Below are 23,978 nucleotides of genomic sequence, written 5' to 3'. Positions count from 1 at the left end.
ACTTGAGCTAGTTTGTCCCGTGGGAGAGCTCAAAATAAATTTTAGGATTTCTGTGATCCACACTTGTAGTCGGACGTAGAGGATATATTAAAGAATACCTATAATTTCCAGGTTTAGACCACAGGACATATTAAAGATATTGGAATAAAGGAGAGGAATTTTACTTATGGAAAATATAAATTTTGGCAAGAAAATTGAATATAAATAGACAACATTTCATTGGTCATAGGTTGTCATTCTCGATATAAGGAGCCTAAGTATTCCAACTGACAATATTTGACAATACGTTATATTGTGATATTGCTATCAAGATTTAACTGTGTGATATATTTATATTATCAATACGTTATATATTAAAGAGTCTCATTGCAAGCACCATGTTAGGGGAAACGAGAATGAACAACATTTTTTACAGTCGGTGCCAATTGAAGGTTAATTCCACGTGGATTAGACCAAATGAAAAGGTACCAATACAGGAGCGGACACCACAAACAATGTTGGATTTAACAAAGAAGCGCCGCCCCCTAATACATTGGTCAATATATATATTGAAATAACGAGAATCAGAATCGGATTGAAATCAACAAGGCCGAATCTAATCGCGAATCGGCCATGAATCAGAATAAAATTGGCTATGAATCAGCGAATTTAAAAAACCCTTGAAATTTAGAGATTTTAACAATTTTATATTTATTTCATGCACCCTTTATTGAGTATAACTTAAACACACTATAACATCATCAAATAGGATCTAACATACATAAACAAGGAACATAAATAATAAATCCACCACATATTTAAAATATAAATTTTAGCTTAAGCAAATAGAAACCATAGGATCATAATGAGTCACGACATAGATATATAGAATTATAAATATTGACAAATCATAAATGTGCATAAGATGAAGATCCATAAAACTAATGACATCAAATCATAAATGTAAATGAAGATCCATGAAACATATGTCTATCTGTAAACAAAATGAAAACACAAGTCTATCTACTCTAGCTCGAGCTCAAGTTTATCTCTCACTTTTCCTCTCTTTTTGTCATATTTAACAAATAGAAGGCCTTTTAGAGTTATAAGAAAGAGAAATGTGAAAAAAATCATTTTAAAAGTTGTGTTTTTTTATGTCTTTAAGTAGCGCAATTGGGCTGCCCAATTTTTCCAACCAATTCATGGGATTCATGGCGATTCATGCCAATAAATCATCAATTCGATTCACTGATTCACAAAAAATCACCTAGCTTGAATTGAACTGCCAAATAGCGTAAATCGCGTAAATCACCACGATTCTCGTTACTGTGATATATATATAGTCTATGTCATGCGATGTGGGAAAGATAGTGGAAAGAGTTTGTTTTTGATAAAACGTTGAACATCGAATTTTATTGGTGGAAATAGATCCCGAGAACGCATCAACAGGAGTGTTAAAAAATATTGAAGTTAGATAAAACGTGGAATAGATCTACAAACTAATCAGCAGGTAGAAGCAACCCAAAAGGAACACGGGAAACTCATCGATTGGCAAAAACTGAATATAAACTCTTTGGCAGGAATAGACGCAACTTCCCTTATACTGGTGAACCCGTCTATAATCATGGAGTACAGTTTTTGAGGATAAAGGTAATTATGTTCTCCAGCACAATACACAAGAACCAAACCTTGATGTTCCCTCAACAAAGAGAATGGCAAAATCTGAAGCCAAACAAGATGAGAATGTCATTGATATGTCAAGAAGGCATCTTATAGTACCTAGTGCAACTTCCAATGGATTTTTTCTTCCAAAGGATCCATATGATTTGTCCAGTTCAGGTTTGAGTGATTCTCGTCAGACATACCAAGAACAATGAGAATGTTGGATCTTTTGAACCAACTTCATATCAATTCAAACAAGTCCCTACTGCGGGGGATATGCAAGTTGTGCGCATTCTTCCTGACCCAGTGCTAGCAACTAGGAGAACTACAATAATGGATGAAATTGCAATACCAAGTTCTGGAATCAATGTTCAAGAAGTAAGAGTTAAATCCTTTGCAAGAGCCCATATTGGTTGATCAATCTTCAAATACCAGTCCTTTGTTATCTAGCATCAATAAATCAATCAAGTAGAGACATAGAGAAGTTAACTTGAGTTCCTACATGCCTACTACAAAAGGTGAACCTGTTATCTCTTCTAAATTGAATACAATGTGGTGGATTGAGAACAAAGGTGATGATTGTGTGAAAGTAGAAATGTTGCATAATGTTCATAAACAATCAGTGGAGCTAGGAGAAGTCAAACTACAAGATGGCTCACCTTTGCCTCAAGAGCAATTACTTGGCAAGATGGCAACTGCCGAAGTTAGTGGCCATTTGTCTTTCACACTTCGAGTTGACATTTCAAATGCTAGGTCTTCTAATAAAAACAAAGAATCTATTCCTATTTCTAATCCCATAATATTGCTAGAATTAACCATATTGGCTGCAAGTTCCAACAAAGCAGATAGTTGATGATGATAGTGGACATGCAATACAGGCTATCCATTCAAATAGAAGCTCCCTAGACCAAGTCAAGGGTGGAGGTGTGACTTCACCGGTTGGGAAAAGTGAATATGATTCAATATTGGACTTGCTGAAAGATGTTTCTTCTTCAAAAGTGGGTACTGGCAAGGTAAAGAACCCTCTTTTTGTACAAAGACCATTACTACTAGCAATATGCCTCCTATTAGCAACATTTTTGTTTCAATTGGCCTTCTGGTAATGTTTCGGCATCTCAGTGGGGCGTTCGTTCAATGCAACAGGCAGTCTACACAGTACAACAAGGGAATCCATACGGTGCAGTAAGAGATCTGCAAGGTGTGGCTAAAGGCCGTACAGGAAGGCCAAGGATAGGTCGTACGGTAGGTTTAGAAGGTTGTACGGTGCATGGTTAGACCTCAGGCAGGGTCATACGATATGGCTATGATGTCATACGGTAGGTTTCAGAAGGCCATATAGTGCAACAGGGTCGTGCGGTATTGTTATGATGTCATACGGTTAGGTACAATAATGCCTATGCGCCAAGCCCAATAGTTCATAGGGTTGTGTAGTTGTATGGATGGAGTCATGTGGGTTCGGTCAATACAACCATAAATAAGATAAAAAGTTGAACAAGAATGGCATGTGAACACAGATAATCTTTAATTAATATTTGCAGACAAGATGTTGCTCTAATTTGCCAGCTCCGAGCCAAGTAATACAGAGAAGGAATAGGGTGACGATTGAATCCCACCGAAATCGGTGAAAGCAAAGTACGAAAGATCTTTGACTTCCGAAATCGCAAATGATACTAAACTCCAACAGAAATTCGTAGTACAAAAAAAATCCAAATCGCATACCAACTACTACCTACATGTCGTGCTTAAATACCCATCCGGGAAACCTTTCTAACAGTGTACAAAGATAGCCGATGGCCACACCTACCTACAGAAACAATTAAATAAAAATGGGCCCGAGATATACTAAACCAATCGGCCCGTTAACAAAGGTTTGATTAAATATTTATTTTATGACGGGAACATTACAATCCTCCCGTCCCAAACTTTGCTTGTCGTCAAGCAAATGCAATGCCGGATGTTGCAAAATATGTTCGTCTTCTTAAGTCGTGTCAGCCAACGACAAGTGTTTACAGCGTACCAAGTATTCCTTCAAATTACGGTTCCACAAGGTCTTCTCACATAAATCAATGATCTCGGCCGATTCCAATATGAACTTCCCTTCTTCATTGAGCAGCAGAAGGTCTGCAGTGACTGTGATGTTCTGTCCCATAGCTTTCTTTAGGCAAAAGACATGAAAAACGTTATGAATGCGGTTTCCTTCTGGAAGTTCCAACTCATAGGCAACTTCACCAATGCGGTGAGCTACACAATGAGGGCCATAAAATTGTGGCTTCAGTTTTTCTTTCCCTTTTGCCTTTAATGAAGACTGCCTGTATGGTTGGAATCTGAGATAGACCAAGTCTCTCACTTTGAAACTTCTCTCGATTCGGTGTTTTTCGGCGTACATCTTTTATTGATTATGCGCCCTTTGTAAGTACTCTTTCAAGCATCTCAGGTTGTCTTTCCCTTCTTGAAGCCAATCCCTCGCCCTTGGTGCACGATTGTCACCTAGCACCATGTCAATAAATGAAAGGGTTCATACCCATTTAGTGCTTTGAAGGGTGCCATCCCGATGGACATGTGGTAAGTGGTATTGTAACAGTATTCCCTCGGATGCATACTTTTGACCAATGCCCGTTGTTGTGCCGAAACGTAGTTCCGAAGGTAGCCTTCTAACCACTTGTTCCCAATCTTTGTTTGTTCGTTTGTCTAAGGGTGGTAGCTACTACTTGGTGACAATTTTGTTCATGCCAACCGAAACAATTCTGTCCAAAAAAACTGATAAATCGAGCATCCCAGTCACTAACAATGTTTCGGGGTAAACCGTGTAGACGAAAGACTTCTCTAAAAAATAAATCGGCTACCTGTGCATCCTGGAAATCTAAGGAGATGGTGAAGAAGTGTGCATAATTCGTCAGTCTATCAACTACCACAAAGATACAATCCTTTCCGTTCACCTTGCGAAGTCCAGTAATGAAGCCCATCAAGATACTTTTTCGCTTCTATTTTGGTATAGGCAAAGGTCGCAGTAACCCGGCGAGTACAGTATGTTCAAATTTATTTTGCTAGCAAACCGCACACTCTCTTACATACTGCAATACATCTCCTTTAAGACCTTTCCATGAAAACCTCTCCTTCAGTTGTCTATAAGTTTTGAGGAAACCTGGGTGTCCAGCCAAGGGTGAGGCATGTATCTCCTTCAAGATTTTCTGCTTCATTTTGGATTTAGGCACTAAGTATTTTCGATTCTTATAATAAATGATGTCATCCACCACTTTGTACCGATCATCCTAGGTGTTAGCATCCATTAGCTCACAGGCAAATGTGTTTTTGGAATATTCCACCAATAAATGTGCTTTCTAGTCAGTTGAAATCTGAGTCAGTAAGCAAATGGCGAGTTTCCTGGACAAGGCATCTACAACCACATTGTTCTTTCCCTTCACATATTCAATGTCGAAATCAAAAGCTTGAATCTTGCTTACCCATTTTTGTTGTCTCTCGTTCAAGTCCCTTTGCTCTAGAAAATATCTCAAGCTATTATGATCGATACGGACGACAAACTTGGCACCCACTAGATACTACCGGAACTTGATCAGTACATGTACGATGGCCAACATCTCTTTGTCATAAATGGAATATAGACACTCTACTTGTGTAAGCTTCCGACTCTCAGAGGCTATGGGATGTCTATCTTGCATCAGTACCGCACCAATGCCTTCTCTCGATGCATCACACTCCAGATTGAATGGTTGAGTGAAGTCAGGTAAGGTGAGCACTGGGCAAGTGCTCATTACTTCTTTTAATTTATCAAAAGTGTGTTGCGCCTTTTCATTCCACTAGAAGGAGCTTTTTTTCGTCAAATCTGTTAATGGTGTGCTAAGCTAAGAGAATCCTTTTACAAACCTCTGATATTAACTGCACAATCCAAAAAACCCTCACAACTCAGAGAGTGATTTTGGGGGGGTAATCAAAGATAGCATGAATCTTCTCTTGGTGAACTTGTACTCCATAATTACTGACAACGTGCCCTAGGTACAATATTTTTGTCATCCCGAATTCACACTTGAATTGCTTGGCAAACAAGGACTTAGCCTTCACGATCCTTAGGACTTCATCCAGATGCTTCGGGTGTTCTTCCCACATTTTGCTATAAATAAGGATATCATCAAATAATACCAGTAAGTACTTACGCAATTGTTTGTTGAAGATGTGATTCATGCATGACTGGAAAAGTAGCAAGTGCATTCGTTAATCCGAATGGCATGACCAGGAACTCATAATGCCTGTAGTGACGACAAAAAGCCGTCTTCTCTATGTCTTCTTCCCTCGTGCGGATCTGATGGTATCCAGAGCAGAGATCTATTTTTTTTAAATAAACTGCACCATGTAATTCATCGATCCTGGGAATAGGATATCTATTTTTTATCGTCCTTTTGTTCAACGCACGGTAGTCCACACCCATGTGCATCGTCTCGTCCTCCTTTTCAACCAATACTACTGATGATGCAAAAGGGCTAGAACTGGGATGGATCCATCCTTTCTCGAGCAATTCTTGAATTGTCTTTTCGATCTCATCTTTGAATTTCTTGGGATGGTGGTATGGTGTGGTTATGATTGTTTTGGCACCTACTTCCAACTCGGTATGGTCAAACCCACAATGGGGAGGTATGCCAAGAGGAATGTCTATAAAAACTTTATCATGAGCACTCAAGATATTCTAAAGATCGTCATCTTGGTGAGGTGTCTGTTGTCCTTTTACAAGTTCTACCAAAACAAAATAGTGTACAGCCCATGCAATGTCATCATGCCGAAAGATTGCCTCCATCCATTGTATTGAAACTTCCTTCGATCCCTCATTGGTCATCCCACGGAGAACAACCTTTTTTCCATCAACAACAAAAGTGAAGTCCATCTGTTTGAAGCTCTGAGTGTACTCAACAAGTGCCTCCATCCACTGTATGCCCAAAATAACCTCCATATCATCTAGGTCCACTATAAAGAAATCCTCCATCACAGTGTGGCTAGCGATGGTGATACTCAATTGGGGAACAAGGTGCGTACCAGGAAAAAGTGTCTCTCTAGCGACTTTGACCTGAAATCCTACATGCGTCTTAGTAGGTAGACCTCTTCTTTTCACCAAAGACGAGTTTATGACGTTTAGAGTGGCTCCACTATCGAGCATCACAATGACCCTTTGTCCTTGAAGGGTTGCCCGTACATGAAATATTGTACATCTTAGGCTCCTAGCGAAGGCGATGGTTCCTCTACGTCGTACTAATGCGGCGATTCTCTCCGTATGGTTTAGATTCACCATTTTGGAGCTGTCGTGGGGCTGACTGTCCTCTATGGATAGATTTTCTTGATCTTCCTCATCATCCAACGCGACTTCAATGTAGTGTATTTTCTCTTTACCAAGGCATCTGTGCCCAGGTTCCCACGGTTCCTTACAATTGAAACATAACTTCTTCCTTTGGAGCTCTTGTCTGGTAGCTTCGTCCAACAAAGGCTTCTTCGGTTGAGATTTGTTATCTTTGTCCCTCGCAAATACTAGTGGTTTGGAGGTGGAGTAAACACTAGAGGATGGTGTCAATGATGATGCCACGCTTCGTGCCTTTTTTATAGCCTCCAATAGAGTTGCAGGATTGAAACCTTTCACCCAACCCTTCAGTGATTTGATCAGTCCGTCCATGAAAAGCACTATCCATCTCCTTTCGGAAATGTTCGTAACCAAAACAGAGAATTTCCAAAATTCTGTGATGTACTAGTCGATCGATCCAATATGCTTCAGTTGTGTCAATTCTTTGAAATTAAGTTTCAGGTCTTTACCATCAAATCGATCTATCAATCTTTCAATGAATTCCACATGAATATTTATTTGGTCATGCCCCAATGTGATGGTGTCATGATGCCACCACTCATGCACCACTCCCTCCAAGTGTAGTGCTGCAAATTTGATTGCTTCTTCTTCTGACATTGGACTAAGTTGGAAGTATCGACCTTCATTACCCATTCTTGAGAAGATATGGATCCGGATCCGTCAAATGGTGATAGATTTACCTTACTCAACTTTCTTTTGAGATCATCGTTAAAATATCCTCGATTTCTGCCTCCAGAATATCTCATTCTCAATTCTGCGTAATCTTTGTAGGATATATCCTCCAAATTTGTATTCTTTCAATCTTCTCTCATCTGTCCTTGAACTTCCTCAAAGGTTGTTTGCTTTCCTCCGTGTGGTACCTTCGTTCTTGATGGGAAAGCCGACATGGAAGGCTAAGAGCGTGTTGGATGAGGGTTTGCTTTACCCGACGCCAAGTCTTCCCTGTGACCATTTTGTTCACCAAATATTTTATTATCTACCAATTTCCTGAGAGTTTATTCCATAAGTCGCTGAGTATCATTGATCTGTGCCTGATTCCTCAAAAGATCTCTTAGTAGCGCCAAGAGTTCAGCGACAGTGGGTTCTTGTTCCACCATTCCATCCACCAAATAGGATCTTCTCTTCTGGCTATAAACCCTCATTCACTGTCCACAACCTAGCAGGATGGTTAGCTCTGATGGCCGTTTGTTCGATGCAACAGACAGTCTGTATAGTACAAGGAAAACCATGCCGTACAGTAAGAGATCCGCAAGGTGTGGCTGAAGGCTATACAGATAGGCCAAGGATAGGCCAAACGGTAGGTTCAAAAGGTTGTATGGTGCAGGGTGAGGCCTTAGGGTAGGGGTGATGCTGTACTATAAGTTTCAAAAGGTCGTACGATGCAGCACAGTAGTACAGTATTGTTATGATGTTGTACGATCAGGTACAATAATGTCTGTGCGCCAAGCCCAATAGTCCGTACAGTTGTGTATTTGTACGGATGGAGTCGTGTCGATTTAGTCAATACAACCATAAACAAGATAAGAGTCGAACAAGAATGAAAGTGAACATGGATAACCTTCAAATAATATTTGTAGACAAGATGGTGCTCCGATTTGCTAGATCTGAGCTAAGTAATACAGAGACACAATAGGGTGAGGGTTGAATCCCACCGAAACCGGAGAAAGCCAAGTAGGGAAGATCTTTCACTTCCAAAATGGCGAACAATACTGAACTCCAACAAAAATTCGCAGTACAAAGAAACAATCCAAATCGTATACCAACTACTACCTACATGTCATGCTTAAATACCCGTCGGGGAAACCTTTCCGAGGGTGTACAAAGATAGCCGACAGCTACACCTACCTATGGAAACAATTAAATAAAAATGGGTCCAAGATATACTAAATTAATCAGCCCATTAAAAAAGATTTGATTAATTATTTATTTTATGATGGGAACATTACAAAGGCAGGGTAACCTATCGAGAAGAGGTCTCTATCAAGGATGGATTTGATTTAGGTTTGTCTTCACCAACCTCGCCTTTGTCAAATTTCAAAGTGGAAGCTAGACTTTGAGGAGAGGAGCATAATGCAGTTATACCATCAATTCCATCTTTTGCATTGAACACTTACAAATATAGGAAAGCTTCAGCAACATGTCATTCTCAAATTCATATGTATAATCTTATCGAGCAAAAACAAAAACTATGGCGTATAAAGAGATCATAGATTAAAAAGAATCTAGTCATGGAAAGAAGCAACAGTAACACTTTATGTAAAGATACATTTCTTCACTTGCATAATTAAGTCACTATATCAGAAATAGTAAGACCAGTTGAAGTAGGGTATACACATCCATCGTAGGTGTGTTTCCATATATCTACAGCTATTCCCTGAGCTGATATAATGTGTCCTAAGTACTGGACTTCCTTTTGATAGGAAGCACACTTAGAAAATTTCCCGTATAATTTATGTTCTCTTAGCCTTTGTAAGACTTTTTCCAGATGTTCTTGATGTTCTTCCTCGTTCTTCAAATAGATTAGGATATCATCTATAAAGACTAGTACAAACTTATCTAGACAATCTTGGAATATGCTGTTCATTAAGTTCATAAAAGCTGCTGGAGCATTGGTTAACCCGAAAGGTAACATTGTGAATTCATAATGCTCATACCTAGTTCTGAATGCAGTTTTGTGATTATCTTCATCCTTAATACAAAGTTGGTGATATCTTGAACTCAAATCAATCTTTGAAAATACTGTAGTGCCTTTCATTTGATCAAAAAGGTCGTCAATCCTAGGGAGTGGATACTGGTTCTTGATAGTAATCTTATTGAGCATTTCGTAATCTATACATAATCTCATAGTTTCATCCTTCTTCCTAACAAATAATACTGGGGCTCCCCATGATGAAACACTGGGCCAGATCAATTTATTGTTTAACATATCCTGTAATTGTATTTGCAACTCCATTAATTCTGTGGTGGTCTTTGATAAGGTGCTCGAGAGATGGATCTTGCTCCTATTAACAAATCTATAGCAAAATCAAAGACTCTAGATGGAGGTAAACCGGGGAGTTCTTCGGGAAACACATCCTAATAATTCTTTAGGTAGGGATACTTTTTTTCGAAGAATTCCTTTAATTTTTCTTTGATTTCCCCATCTTCAAGAATGTAGTCATCTCCATATGTGGTGTTTATAGGATCTCTCATGTCTTCAACTCTTACTGCAAAAATATCGCAACCTTTTCTTCCACATTTCTTAAGTTGCATGGCAAATATCTGTTTTGATTTAATTTCATGTTTAATCCCTATAATGCTTGCAAGTTTGCCTTGGTCATCCAAACAATCTACAGTTTTAGCAAGACAATCAACCTTGGCCTTATGCTCACTGAGCCAATTAATGCCTATAATAATATCATACGACCCAAGAGGTACTACATACAGATTCAATTCAATGGAGAAATTTGGAAAATCAACCCGAGCCTCAAACAAACACTGCTCTACCTTAGCCCTTCACTGGTTTGCATACTTGACTATCCATGGTTTCGCCATAAAGCTAGATCTCTTTGGAAGTCTACTTAATAGTTTAGGCGATATAAAACATTCAAAAGCTCCAGTACAATTAAAATAGAAACGGGGCTCCTATAGATCTTACCTGAAGTTTTGATCGAGCCAATCTGTTGTTTTGTTTGTCTATTGTCAAGGGCTGTGTGGATACTTTGCTGATAAACATGCTGCTGTTGTGGAAGGGGTGGTCGGTGCGGCTGATCAGTGTTGGTCTTGACAGTGCATTTATTAGCATAATGATCTCGTCCACAATTGAAACACCCTGAAGGTGGCCCCTTCTTTTCATTGCTCTTATTATTCTTACTTGTACTGAAATTACTTTTAAAATCCTTGATTCCATTCTGTTTCGATTCTGGTTTGCTAAATTTACAATCCTTAAACTATTTCTTCTGAGATCCAGTATTTGTACCTTCTGTATTCCAGTTTGTTTTTCTTTTATTATCCCGTATGGAGTCATCTCTCTTGATTTTATATTCCTATCGGACAGCATTCTCTAAAGCTTCTTCCATGGTTCGAGGAGTGAGAACATCAACTGCTCCTATTCTATTATTCAGACCCATGATGAATTTCCTTACTTTTAGATTCCTATCTTGTTGATATGGTGCTACATACTTCAATAATCAAGTAAATTTCTCCCAGTAGTTGTGTACAGTCATATCTCCTTGCTTCAGGTTTTGGAAATCTAGCAACTTTTGGTCATAAAAGATTTGAGGTAACCAACGGTTCCTAAAAATGGTTACAATTTTATCCCAGGTAATCTCAGTGGTCTTAATGTTTAGCTCAACCTTGATGTTTCCCCACCATGTAGCAGCTTCTCTAGTAAAGTGGTATAATTCCCCAAATTGCTTTTGAGGTTTCTGAAAAGTTCCTAATTTCAAAATACTATTCCATTTTGGTTAACCAGGCCTTTGCATCCTCTCCAGATTCAGAACAAGCAAATTTGGGTGGTTTGATCTTCTTAATATTTGCCGATAGATCACTCACTATCTCTTGTTTCTTTTGTTTTTCAGTTTGAGTGGGTGAAGCTTATGAGATTTTCTTGTTGTGTTCAGAGACTTTTGTCTTCGTTCTGGGAGTAGGCGAGGATTGCATTTCCACCTAACTCTTTTCTTCCTCATTCGTTGCAAGGCTTGTTTCGGAGTTTCATTGTCTTGAGGCATGGAATAGCAAGTGTAGTAGAAGTTGGGCATATTCTTAATTAAGTACAAGAAGATGGAATGTCGTGCCTTCTTGCAAAGTGTTTTACGTACTTGCATCCTATACAATTATTCTAGGAATTTTCAAGTTTACTAGAAGTAGTGTGCCCTAGGTTCAGTGTCAAACCCAATGCTCTGATACCATATGTAACAAATGGATTTTCATAACAAAATAAAGGCAAACTAGAAAGAGTTTTCCTCAACTACTCATAAACAATTTATAAGATAAGATAAGATAAGATAATATTAATGTCCACGAAAAACCAAAACAGTTTATGGGACTGAGCATACAAACAAATGAGCCAGCCAAAGCAGAAGCACCAAACGGTGACTAAGAAGAAACAAAAGCAAGAGACAAACAATAAAGAAGACAAGGTAAGGACTAAGGGTCCTTCTTTGCCACAAAGAAATTAGTAATAGAGAGGTATGCCCTTGAACTATCCATAGCCTTAGAATGCCATGAGGAACCGCTATAGGACTGTCGTTGCCTGGAGAGACTGGTACAATGTCTGACTAATCTGGAATGAGAAGTAGTGGAAGGCCTTTTCAAACCCCGTGGACACAAGGGAGAGAAAAAGGCGGTAATGAGCTGATCTAAAGTACGCTCCTGAGGAATAAAAGACTGCAGGGTAATCTCTTGAAGATGGGTGGCCTCCTGAAGAAAAAGTGCAAGACACTACTGATCAATATAGCTGAAGAACATCGAAAGAGAAGAGTAGTCTCTGAAAAGGCAATAAAATCTCCCTCTGATCTCATAGTAACGAGGACAACGAAATATGAAGTGGATCTCAGTCTCAACTTCTGCCAAAGTACATAACTGAGATAATTTATCAATCCGATCCATATGGTGGTCACTCTGAACCCTGAGGCGATGAGAACCAACTCTAAATGAGCCTAGAGAAAACTATAAGGCATGATTCCAGCGCCGATAGAGATAAGCAAGGCGAACAATAATACCATCCTAAATCTCAAGAAAATGCTCAACATAGAAGGCCATCTTAGGCTGTAGACCCCCCAGGGGATTACACCAAGTAGTGGCAATGTATTATCTATAGATATCCTGTCAGACATGCTCATTCAACTCCTGACATGAGGGGAGAAGATGAGCAGGAGCATCCAGCAAAAACTGATAAGGAGGAAGACGATCAATGTCAATCCCGATCGAACCCAACAAAGAGGTGGCCTGAGCGTACTAGCATCGAGACCTAGCAGAAGTGTCAGATCTCGCAATATCCACCGAAGAATAGTATGCTAGATGAGAGTATCTATGTTGGTCACCACATGTCTCCATAAAACCATGAAGCCGATGAAGAAACCAAATCAAGTCAAAAATGACGGCAAGTTTGAGAGGATGAGCACCAAACTCAGCCAAGACAATGCTGTGAGGGGTGAGTCTGTGACATCTAATGATACGTTGTAACAACAACGTCTGAACCTGCTCAATTGAAGCCCAATCAAAAGTAATAAGAGAAGGCCCCCAAGCAACTGAGCCATAGAGAATTGCCGGACGAACCAAGGAGTCGAAAAGGGTCAACTTGGACGAAATATCCTGAAAATGATGTCTGAAGCATTGTTTCTCCAAAAGAGCCAGGGAACCCATACCCTTACTGACTCTGGACTGAATGGCAGGTCTCACACTAAAACAAGGTCCCGAGAACTTCATACCAAGATACATATAAGAGGGAGTAATCTCAACCGCCTGTCCCTAAAAGAAGAAATGAAGATGTGAGGTCTTTAAACAGTTAAAGACCATAACCCGTGTCTTAGACAGATTGACCACAAGCTGTCGCTGAACACAAAAAGAGGCCAGACCATCAAGGAGTCTCTGTAAGCTATCAGGAGAAGAAGCCAAAAGAACCACATGATCAGCAAAGAAGAGAATGGAGATCAAGACCTGATATAAATAACACCCATCTCCCGGTTGGGAGGATTTCAGAAGGAAATCCTCCAACTCATCAATATACAAACCAAACAATGTAGAAGAAAGAGGACAACCCTGCTTCACCCCAATAGTGCTCTAAATCGGATCAGAAAAGCCCTCCGGAGTCTTGAGCCTATCGGTTACCCTCTCATAAAGCCTCATAATAGCAGTTTGTAACATATCTGAGATCCCAATCTCATGAAGCCACTAAAATAAAGCCAACCTGGGAACAAAATCAAAGGCCTTACAGAAGTCCACAAAACAACAATAGACCTTCTAAGAGCGGTGTCTAGCCTCCTCAATGATAACCCACAATGTAAACACGTGAACCACAGTCTGATAGTTTGCCCGAAAACTAGCCTGCCCTTTAGCCCTACAACCTCTTCTATCAAGCTCACTAGATAACATGGTGTTTAGAGCAGTGGCATAGAGTTTGGCAAAAGTATGTCCTATCATAATAGTTCTATAGTTACCCGGATCAAAAGCAGGCCCAGACTTGTGGATAGGGTAAACCACATGTCTAGACCAGGAATCAGAAAACCCAGTGCAAACCACTCTATTAAAGAGTGTAAGAAAATAAGATCCAAGAACTGAAGCACCAAGTTTGAAAAGTTATGCCTGGAAACCCTCTTCAACTGCTGCTCTGCTGCATCTCAAAGATTTGATGGCCTCCACAATGCTAGAATAGGTGAACAAGCGGTAGTAAGGAGGTGGAGTGGAGTAGAGAGGTGGCTGCCCAGGAATGTAGTAAAGCGTACTAATATGGGAGGTCAGAGAGCGGTAGTCGAGAGTGGAGGATAGAGGGGAGCAATGAGGGAAAAGGGTAAGCCAAAAGATCTAGGGATTCTGAATAAGTGTGGAGCAAAGGGTGCTGCACTGAGTGGAGGCAAAGGAACGCTTCTTACAACGAAGAAAACGGAGGTACGAAAGGCACAAATGGGTGAAGGCGGGAGATTGAGTCTCAAAGGCGACACGAACAAAGCGATGGGAAGCTTTGGAATCAGCATCTAACCATTTATTCATAGGATAGGTATTCCGACGCTTAGCTCTGAAAGAGGAAGGGGAACAATGGGGAATAGAAAGGAGAGCGGAATCCCAGATGGCAAAGGCAAGCGAATCAAACATGTCAGAGGCAGCAAGCGACTCATCAAAGCTAGCGGGTGTCAGAAATCTCCTAAGGTGATACGTAAAAAGATCACCATCACCCTCAGGGAAATTAAAGCGAATTCCTTTTCATGAGACAATAACTGCTTTTAACCAACAATTAACTGAAATAATAAGGCTCAACTGAAATAACTATAACTATGATCAACTAAAATAACTATAACAATGATCAACTATAATAACGATTAACTAAAATAATCTGATAATGTTCAACTGAAATAACTATAACATCAATCAACTATAATAACTGAAATAACGATTTACCTACATATATGTAAAGTAAATGCATAACATGAAAAAGAAAGAACATACAAGAATTATTCGGTGAGTCTTTATTTGGTTGTGCAAGCCTCGACTTTCAGTAAGAGGAGAAACATTGACTTAGGCTTAACCTCCCAACCTCAGACCATATTTATCCCCACACAATCTATTGAATAGAAAGGCCCTCCCTACCCCAGGATCAAGCTTGGGATACTTTTAGTCCAGCCACCTGAGCATTCCGATGTTTAGAATGTCCACACAGTTATGGACGGACATGTCTGAATAACTGGCTCTACTGACATCAAGTGATCATAGATGGCAAACATGCTTTAAAACGACCTTGGCCAAGGTTTTTTGATGAGTTCAATGACACAATCACAACCGCTCGACTTGACAACAGGGGAACAATAATATGGACGAGCATGAGCTATTAAATGAAATTAATTCAGGTTTATTGTATCATGTCTGACTTTTATTTTCATGTCATTGCAGATTCCATCTCACCTCTTCACCTTTTCCATAGCTATACAGCCGGTGAGTCCTAAGTGCTCGAATCTCAGAGGAATCTGCTCTGTCCGTTGATCCTAAACTAATTCATAAATATTATATGTTTCCAACTTATCACAATTTGTGATTTGAAGAATGTGTTCTTAAAGACTTGCAAAAACATATCATTTGATTCTGACTTTCAGTAGCATAAATAAATTATGATTTCATAGCATGGTTACTTGGCTTTTATTTGCCATAAACAACTCTACCTTAGAGAAGATCTAACCTATGATATTAAGCAAGATGATTTGCATCAAGATATAAATTGTAGCTTACTGCTATATAAATCAGAATGCTGTAACAACTGATATAGAAAACATATTTCAATGCTTGGATTTTGGATAACCACATAACCTGGTATAATCTAGAAAAAGAATGGAGTTCTGCTAGATGCTAACAAGCCATCTCACTCTTTATAGAAGAGATCTTGAACGCTAATTCCCAGTATGATTATTGTTCACGATTTCAATAGAACATCAGAATAACAAGGAAATCGTGGAAGGGAAATAATGCAATGGTTACTATGTGGTATACTACAGAGATATCGAGTGCTATGAAAACCGTGATCGATTATAATGAAAGAAGTCGAGGTGATAAACAAGGAAGTCGAGTGATGAGAAATCATGTCTTCCGCCTCTCTCGACTTCATAATATAAGGAGGTTATATGTCTCTTTGGCTTCCAAAATGCCGTAACATAAAAAGAAAGACTTGGCTCTTGGACGCCAAATAATTATGCCAAGTGTTCATTCGGTTTCTAGCAAGAAAAATGAATAAATATGGAAAAAGATTTGAAGGGTATAAATCGAGAATAATTATAGTTTATATCTATCTACTTGCACGTAGATATACTTATGAGGTGGCATCATATTATTATAAAAATGATATTATGATGTCACTTTATTCTTATATCTGTGTACATACATAGGTATACATTATAATGATGTGGTGGAAAGATCAATCAAAAACCTTTTGAGGTACTTATTACTTTTAATTAAGTTAATTTATATTTTAGAATGTTTATTTAATAGCTCATGCGGGTCCATCAATTGTATCCTGAAGTTCAAGTCGCTAGGTCCTTACCAAGGCAATTTAAAGTCATACTTGTCAACCTAATAATTGAACTAAGCTAGTATCCCATTCCGTTGATCCCGTTTAGGCTTCCCCCCTTCATCTTCTCCTGCAATCACCCGTGCAATATTTCCACAATAATAACAAGTTCCATAATAATTTCATAATAACATTTAATATAGATAAAGAATTTAATTATTAACCATAATTCCAGAATCAAGCAACTGCTAAACATCAAATGACAAATAATGGATAACGACCATCTTTGTTAAACAGTTAACATAATGAATACAACGGATATAAATAACTACCTTCTTCACATGATTTTGAAAGAAAAATCCATCCAATCTAATAGCTATAAATAAATTTAAATTTAGGTCAAAATTTGGGATGTAACAGTGTTAATGTTGTAGCTTCAATCGGATTGAATTAATCTAGAGATAATCCTTCTATGGTTATTGGTTAATCATCAATGAGACAAAACTCTCTCACAACACACACATATATACATATACATATACATATATTATATAGAGATAAGATTATACATTGTTGTTAATATTGTCTAATGGTTATTAACTTCCAATTACCATAGAGAAATGTCTCCTCTACTCATATTTTATACATTCAAATCTGTACTTGGAAAACAAAGAAATAATGGGAAGTGTTATCGCATTTGCAAAGATCCTTTATTTGACTTTACTGTAACTTTTGACTTGCTGTTGCTAAATTGAAAAAGAAAAAGAGATTACAATGATTCTTTGGGATTTCATCCAAGGATACTCTAGCTAAATCTGTGGATATAACATGTAGACAGATGATAGCAGCATAGGAAACAAATGATATTTCAATTGACAAGATAGTACCATATTTCAGATTTTAATTCCAAACAATAGGTAGCAGTATCTTTCTTCATACCAGATGATAAATACACCTGTGTGCCAAGCTCTTCAAATTACACCAGCCCATTTAAATACATTTCATCATACAATTTGCATACAAGCTAACTGCTGTTTTAAGTATGCAGCTCCTTGACATAGACTATGACTCTATTACATTATCCAGCTGCTTCCAAGATGGTCTTAATTCCCACTTGAGAATATCTTCAATGCCCAGCAACCATTGCTATTCAAGAATCCAACTGAAACATTAATTTCAATGGTAGATTCTGAAATAGATCTACCCACAAGAAGGTCTGGAGTTGCACCCAACCATCAGCTTCCTAAGGGTATTTGTCCTTAGAATATCCAGTCATTGATTTCCCTCAACAATAGAGAAGTAATTTTAATATCCACATCTTATAACATGTCTAAATGAAAGGATATCATGTGAGTTACTACATGATTCTATTGAAAAACATCATTAGGGGTGACGATCTTTCGTCGATGTTTGATTATGGTCGCTGTTGTAAGGTGGCAATCTCAACAATGGCTTGACATGTTATCATGATGGACGAAAACCTTCAGTGAAAGAATTCATTATACAAATTGGGGTCAATTGATTGATCAATGTTAGCCAATTAAATAATAAACTAACTCAGAGAAATGCAAAACTAAGTTTAAAAAGTTTCATACTGTTAACTACATTTTGTGGCGACAAAATGTAGGCCAACAATAGAGAGGGACCTTTACTGTTTTTAGTAAGGAAAATGGGTGCACAATTGACACAATGGTTAAATTGCAAGTTCTAACAGAAATGAGAAATATTGATTATTTATAAAATGCAATTATACTGTTTAAATTCACTTTATCCATAATGTGGCAATGACCCTCAATTAAATGTCAAAGTACAGTTAAAATTTGCAGAATATGAGTGTCCAACTTGAAGGTAATATGAAGTTTTTTTTAAAACCCCGAAAGTGATTTCGAAAATGTATTTAAATGCTAAAAGCAAAGCAACCTCATTATTGATGATATTTGACTTTTTTTGGAGTTCTTGCTTGGAGAAGGAACCAGCTAGGGTTTCAGACATATTTGGAAACAGTTCCAGCAGCCTATGCATCCCAATTGGAGCCAATAACCTCCTCTTCAAGTGGATAGCTCATCACCATTTGGAATACCCAGCATGGTTAAGGCATTGGATACACTTTTTGAAGTGGAGAATACAAGCATAGCTGCATAAACATCGTCATCAGTTTTCTTTGTATTGCTGTTATGATTTCTCAATTCAATGCCATATCTTGTGGTCATTGGGACGTGTAAAAAATTAATAAAGTTTTATATGCTGCTGCTGTCATTATATTACCAGCCTATTTGCATGGTTGATTTCTAGTTGTAGTCATTAGTTACTTGTAGAATTTAGTCTATGCTCTGCATTTGCATTCTATATAATTGGAAAATGCAAAAAGGTTATATTTTGCAAGGCAAAAACCAATAAATACATTAGTTTTTTCAGTGGGACGGAATTAGAACTCACAAGGGATCTTACAAAAAAATTGAGCAAGACCACAACTTTGCATTACATGGAAATAATGAATTATTTATTATAAGGTTAAAAGATTGACCTTATTTCATACACCTGATGAATTGTAATCAAATTGTTGAAATAGCTTTGCATATTCATTGCCTGTATTACATTTCTTTCTCAAGATTGCCGTGTTTGATCCAAAAGTTTTTCATACTTTTTACATTGTAAGCTTTATGGGTTCACTTCTTTTTCTGTTTATTCAAATAGCATATACAGTTTTACAACCCTACTCTCTTTGAACTCATTCATTTTTATTCTCTTTGTTATATTAAACATGTGTTGCTTCTGTTTTATTTTTGTCTCTGGTCACTCAATCTATTGGTTGAGGGTATACTGCATGTAGTCCACATGATAGGATATAATTACACTACATTTCCAATCCAATTTAATAAGATAGCATACAACAAAAAACTCAAATAACATCCTTCAAAAAGCAACAAGAAAGACACTGAATAAATAACATAAAACACAACATGCAACTTCATCTACCATTGAAGACAACATTCAACACGTGATAGTACACTTCATGAGAAGTGAAAGCCTGCCATTGCCTTGCAACTCCATAATATAGACATTTCCCTGTTACAAGTGCATACACAATTCTTTTAGGTTACAAGAAATATTACCCATAAGACATCCATACTTCCTTGGAATAAAACATCCTTTCCACTATCCAAAGCCATTTGCAGTGGCTTCATTTCATCTGAACTCCCTCTCTCCTTTTGCTGTGACTGAAGGGCTACCATGTCTCCTGTTACGCATCAACAGATATTCAGAATAGCATTAGCATCTAAAGAAAACCAAAGATCTTGCTTAAAAGAAGAAGAAAGAGCCATGCAGAGGCAATTTGTAGCTACACATAAGATCATATTGATCAAAATGCTGTCAGAAAAGAGCTAGTATTCTTTGAATCAATGTTAATGGTAATCACCAATAGAGTGTAGACTAGTACAACAATTGAGATCTGTGTTCACAATGAATAATTACACGAGCATTCATTGTTTGTGTGAAAAAAAAATTCTATGCATACATAGAAACAAGTTTGGTTAACAACAGAATCCAGTCTCTGCTCATTCTGGAACCACAGCCATATTTTTGAAATCCCATAAAATTTATTCATAAAATGGTTATGTTAATGTTTTAACTTTTAAACTAGTTGGGATGTATAAAGTTTAAACAACACAAAGTTAAAATTAACTCAGATGTGTATAGCTTTGGTTTACATTACCATGCATTGAATCTAGATAATCTCATAAGAGCACAAATTTATTCCATGTATCAGAAGCTATTTTTCCTTGAAGGAACTTCAGATCTATTTGCTACTTCTATATAAAGAAGGTTACATGTTAAAAAATAGATCCATCGTTGGTAAATTTACAAGGAAGAAAGGATTTAATTTCAGAAATACGGTATTGTCAAAAAGGTTTGGAAAGGTGGTCTAGAATTTGCTTATATAATATATAAAAATATATAAATATAATAAATTACATAATATAATAAATTTAAAATTTTAAGCTTAAAATGGTTATATCTAACATTTAAGTGTAGTGGTTTTTTCTGAGAAAAAGGGGTGAACCACTGATATTTTATTTATATATTATGAATATGCAAGGGCTTATTCATAAAATATATATATTAATCATTGAAGGGCTCATCAGGGAAAGAACCAAAAAGAAAACCCTGAATCATTGCTTGATTACATAGAAATGAGAAGATAAAACAAACTCGAGAGAAAAACCTAAGAAGCAATCCCCCCAAAAGAGCTGGAAAATACCAGCATATACAATTCTAGATACATCATATTACATTTCTCCCATCTTGGCAAAAATACCAAAAGACATACATAAAATGTTCTAGTTAATAAACATGGAAAACCATCATCATTAAACCATTTTATGAACTAACATTTAAGCGTAATTTTGTAAATGGTTAAAATGGCATACAACTAACATTTTTAAGTGTAATATTTTAGATTTGTTATTATGTGAAATAAGGTTAGATATGAATCCCACTTAAAATGTTTGATACTATATGAATTATTTTATATTGAACACTTTACACCTTGAGGCTGACATCAAACTCTAGGAAATGCATGGGTCTAATCCCAAGGCACCTAGAGGCATGGCCCAGTTTAAAGAGATGAAGAATTTCTTCAGCCCTCTTTTCAAACCCTAATAAGCTCGATGACAAAGAAGCAAGAGGAGAATCAAATAAATGTGGTACGAGAGGAAATTAGGCAAATGAGATCATGTAAGTATTACTAACAGTGTTTGTCAATTGCCCCTTGTACAATGTGTTGGATGTTCTAGCTGATTATCCAAGAATTCCTATGAGTTAGCCATGTTCAATAGATTCTTGGATCAGTGGCCAACCAACAAATACTTGCAATTAAACAAAAGGAATCTATCGCTACGGTAATACCGGTGACTTAAGTATTGACGTAAGAACAACCTTAAGACAGCAGTTATACCTTGACATATGTGGCTGATAGTAAGAACCCAAAGTCTCCTACAAGCAACCTTCTTCAAACAAAAGGGGAACAGCTATCAAAGCTCAAAGTCGTTGTTCAACTATTCAAGTATGAAATAATATACTAGGAGATCAAGCGCGAAGTCTTCAAATCCTATTCATAACCATGATAGTCTCTAAGAGTTCGTGGACAATATCTTTCAAACTTTGGTTCTCTATTTCCATTCTAAGCATTCTATCATATAACCTCTAGTAGATTAATGACGGTGCAGGAATAGAAGTCGTAGAAAGCATTGAAACAGATTCATAATTTGCCACAGGAGACACCATTGGGAGGCCACCTGCAACAGCACAATAAGGGCTCAGAGAGAGAAGCATTAAACATCCAAATCGAACCTACAATCTACAGTTAACCACCTTAACCAACTTGAATGACAAGGAATGTACTTAGAAGAAAATCAAATTACTAATCACACTAAGCTATGCAAATTTATTAATGTCCAACAAGAGACCAACGAGGGTTTAAGGGACTAGGAACAATACAAAAGGCAAACGCCATCAAGAGAGGGAGCACCAAATGGTGTCCACGGAAAGAACATGACAGCAAAAACAACAAACCAAGACAAGAAAGGGAGAAAGAAAGAGCTAGGTACTTACAAGCGAGAAGTAGTCTAGAATGGAAAGATGTGCTCTAAAACAAGAAGGCGCTCTGGAATGCCACCTCTGAGTCCCGCTAGAAGTAGCGAAGCGTTTTCGAATGTGATCTTTGCGAGGTCTCACAGATCTGGTGTGGCTCGAGCTAGTATAGAGAGACCGCTCCAACCTTCAGGCTGGAACTGCAAGAGTGAAGAATGAAGTGATGAATTGCACAGGGGTCGATGTCAAGGGAAAATGGAGCTAGAGAGTGTGGTCACAAAGTTGTTGGGTCTCCTGAAGATAGAGTGCGAGACACTACTGGTCGATATATCTAAAGAATGAAGAAAGGGACATGCACTCTTTGAACAAACAGTGGAACCTCCCCTGGATCTCATAATAGATGGGGCAATGGAAAATTAAGTGAATCTCGGTCTCAGCCTCCTTGAGGTGGCAAAGGCGGTAGACCCTGTCCTCCCTATCGATTTGGTGATCAGTTTGAATACATAGCCGGTGCGAACCCACTCTGAAAGATCCCAAGGAGATGCAAAAGGCGTGAGTCCAACGACGCGTGAGGTACCAGGGGTGCAAAATGACCCTGTCGTGGATATCAAGGAAGTGCTCACTGTAGAAGGTCATACATGGACAAAGCCCACCAAAAGGGTGACTCCAAGTTGTGATAATATATTGTCTGTAGATGTCAAGTCTGACATGCTAATTCAGCTCCTGCCGGGGTGGAAAGAGATGAGTCGAAGCATCTAGGGAAAACTGAAAGGGAGGAAGGTGATCCATAGACAAATTAGAGAAGCCTTGTGGAGTCCGAAATCTACTCACCACACTCTCGTATAGCCTCATTATAGAAATCAAGAGAATCTCAGAAATCTCAATGGCCCTAAGTTGCTAGAAGAGAGTTGCTCGAGGAACAAAATCAAAAGCTTTTCGAAAGTCGACAAAGCAATAGTAAACTTTCGCAGAACAATGACAAGCCTCCTCAATGATGGCCCGTAAAGTCAAAATATGATCCGTGATCTGAAAATCCGTACAAAACCCGACTTAACCTTTAGCCCGACAATGTCATTGATCGAGCTCCCTAGATAAGATGGCGTTCAACATTGTGGCGTAGAGTTTGGCAAAAGTGTGCCCAACCATGATAGTCCTGTAGTTATCATGGTCAGAAGCTGGCCCGGACTTATAGACCGGATAGATAATGTCATGACCATGAGTGGGGGAAGCTTGTGCAAACCACTCTATTAAAGATTACTCTAAGAAAGGAGCCCAGGACTGAAATGTTAGAGTGTGGTTGTCATTACACCAAAAGACCGATCTGTCAGTGCTCGATACAACCACTCAACTTATAGTACACAAGAGACAGTTAAGCCCTTGGCACGAATCCTGAGGGGAGCTGAATAAATTTCTAACAATCTCCCCCTTAGCGCTACCTGAGGGTCTAAAGATTCGAACCTATGACCAAGCTCTGATACCACTTGTTAGAATGGGGTTGTCATTGCACCAAAAGAACGATCTATCAATGCCCGATACAACCACTCAACTTATAGTACACAGGAGGAGGTTAAGCCCTTGTCACAAATCTCGAGGGAACCACTGAATAAATTTCTAACATGAAATACCATGCTTGAAGAGCTATGCTTGGAACCCTTCCTCCTCTGGTGTCCTGCTACTATTCATAACTCTAACAGCCTAACT

At 38.2% G+C, this 23,978-nt stretch overlaps 1 protein-coding gene across 1 annotated transcript in view; it reads right to left on the bottom strand.

Annotated features, from left to right (window-relative positions):
• LOC149553370 (Vps51/Vps67 family (components of vesicular transport) protein) overlaps nucleotides 1-23,978 on the bottom strand; it is a 188,060-nt gene that overhangs the window by 83,082 nt on the left and 81,000 nt on the right. Inside the window, exon 13 of the mRNA XM_089788836.1 lies at nucleotides 19,799-19,923. Coding sequence (XP_089644962.1) covers nucleotides 19,799-19,923 — 125 coding nt within the window. The remainder of the gene's footprint in view (nucleotides 1-19,798; nucleotides 19,924-23,978) is intronic.

The sequence above is a fragment of the Cupressus sempervirens genome, chromosome 6 (genome assembly GCF_028749045.1).
Source record: "Cupressus sempervirens isolate cs-2001-9-10 chromosome 6, ASM2874904v1, whole genome shotgun sequence".
NCBI lineage: Eukaryota > Viridiplantae > Streptophyta > Pinopsida > Cupressales > Cupressaceae > Cupressus > Cupressus sempervirens.
Note: the sequence above shows the minus strand (reverse complement) of the source record. Positions and strands in the feature narration are given on the sequence as shown.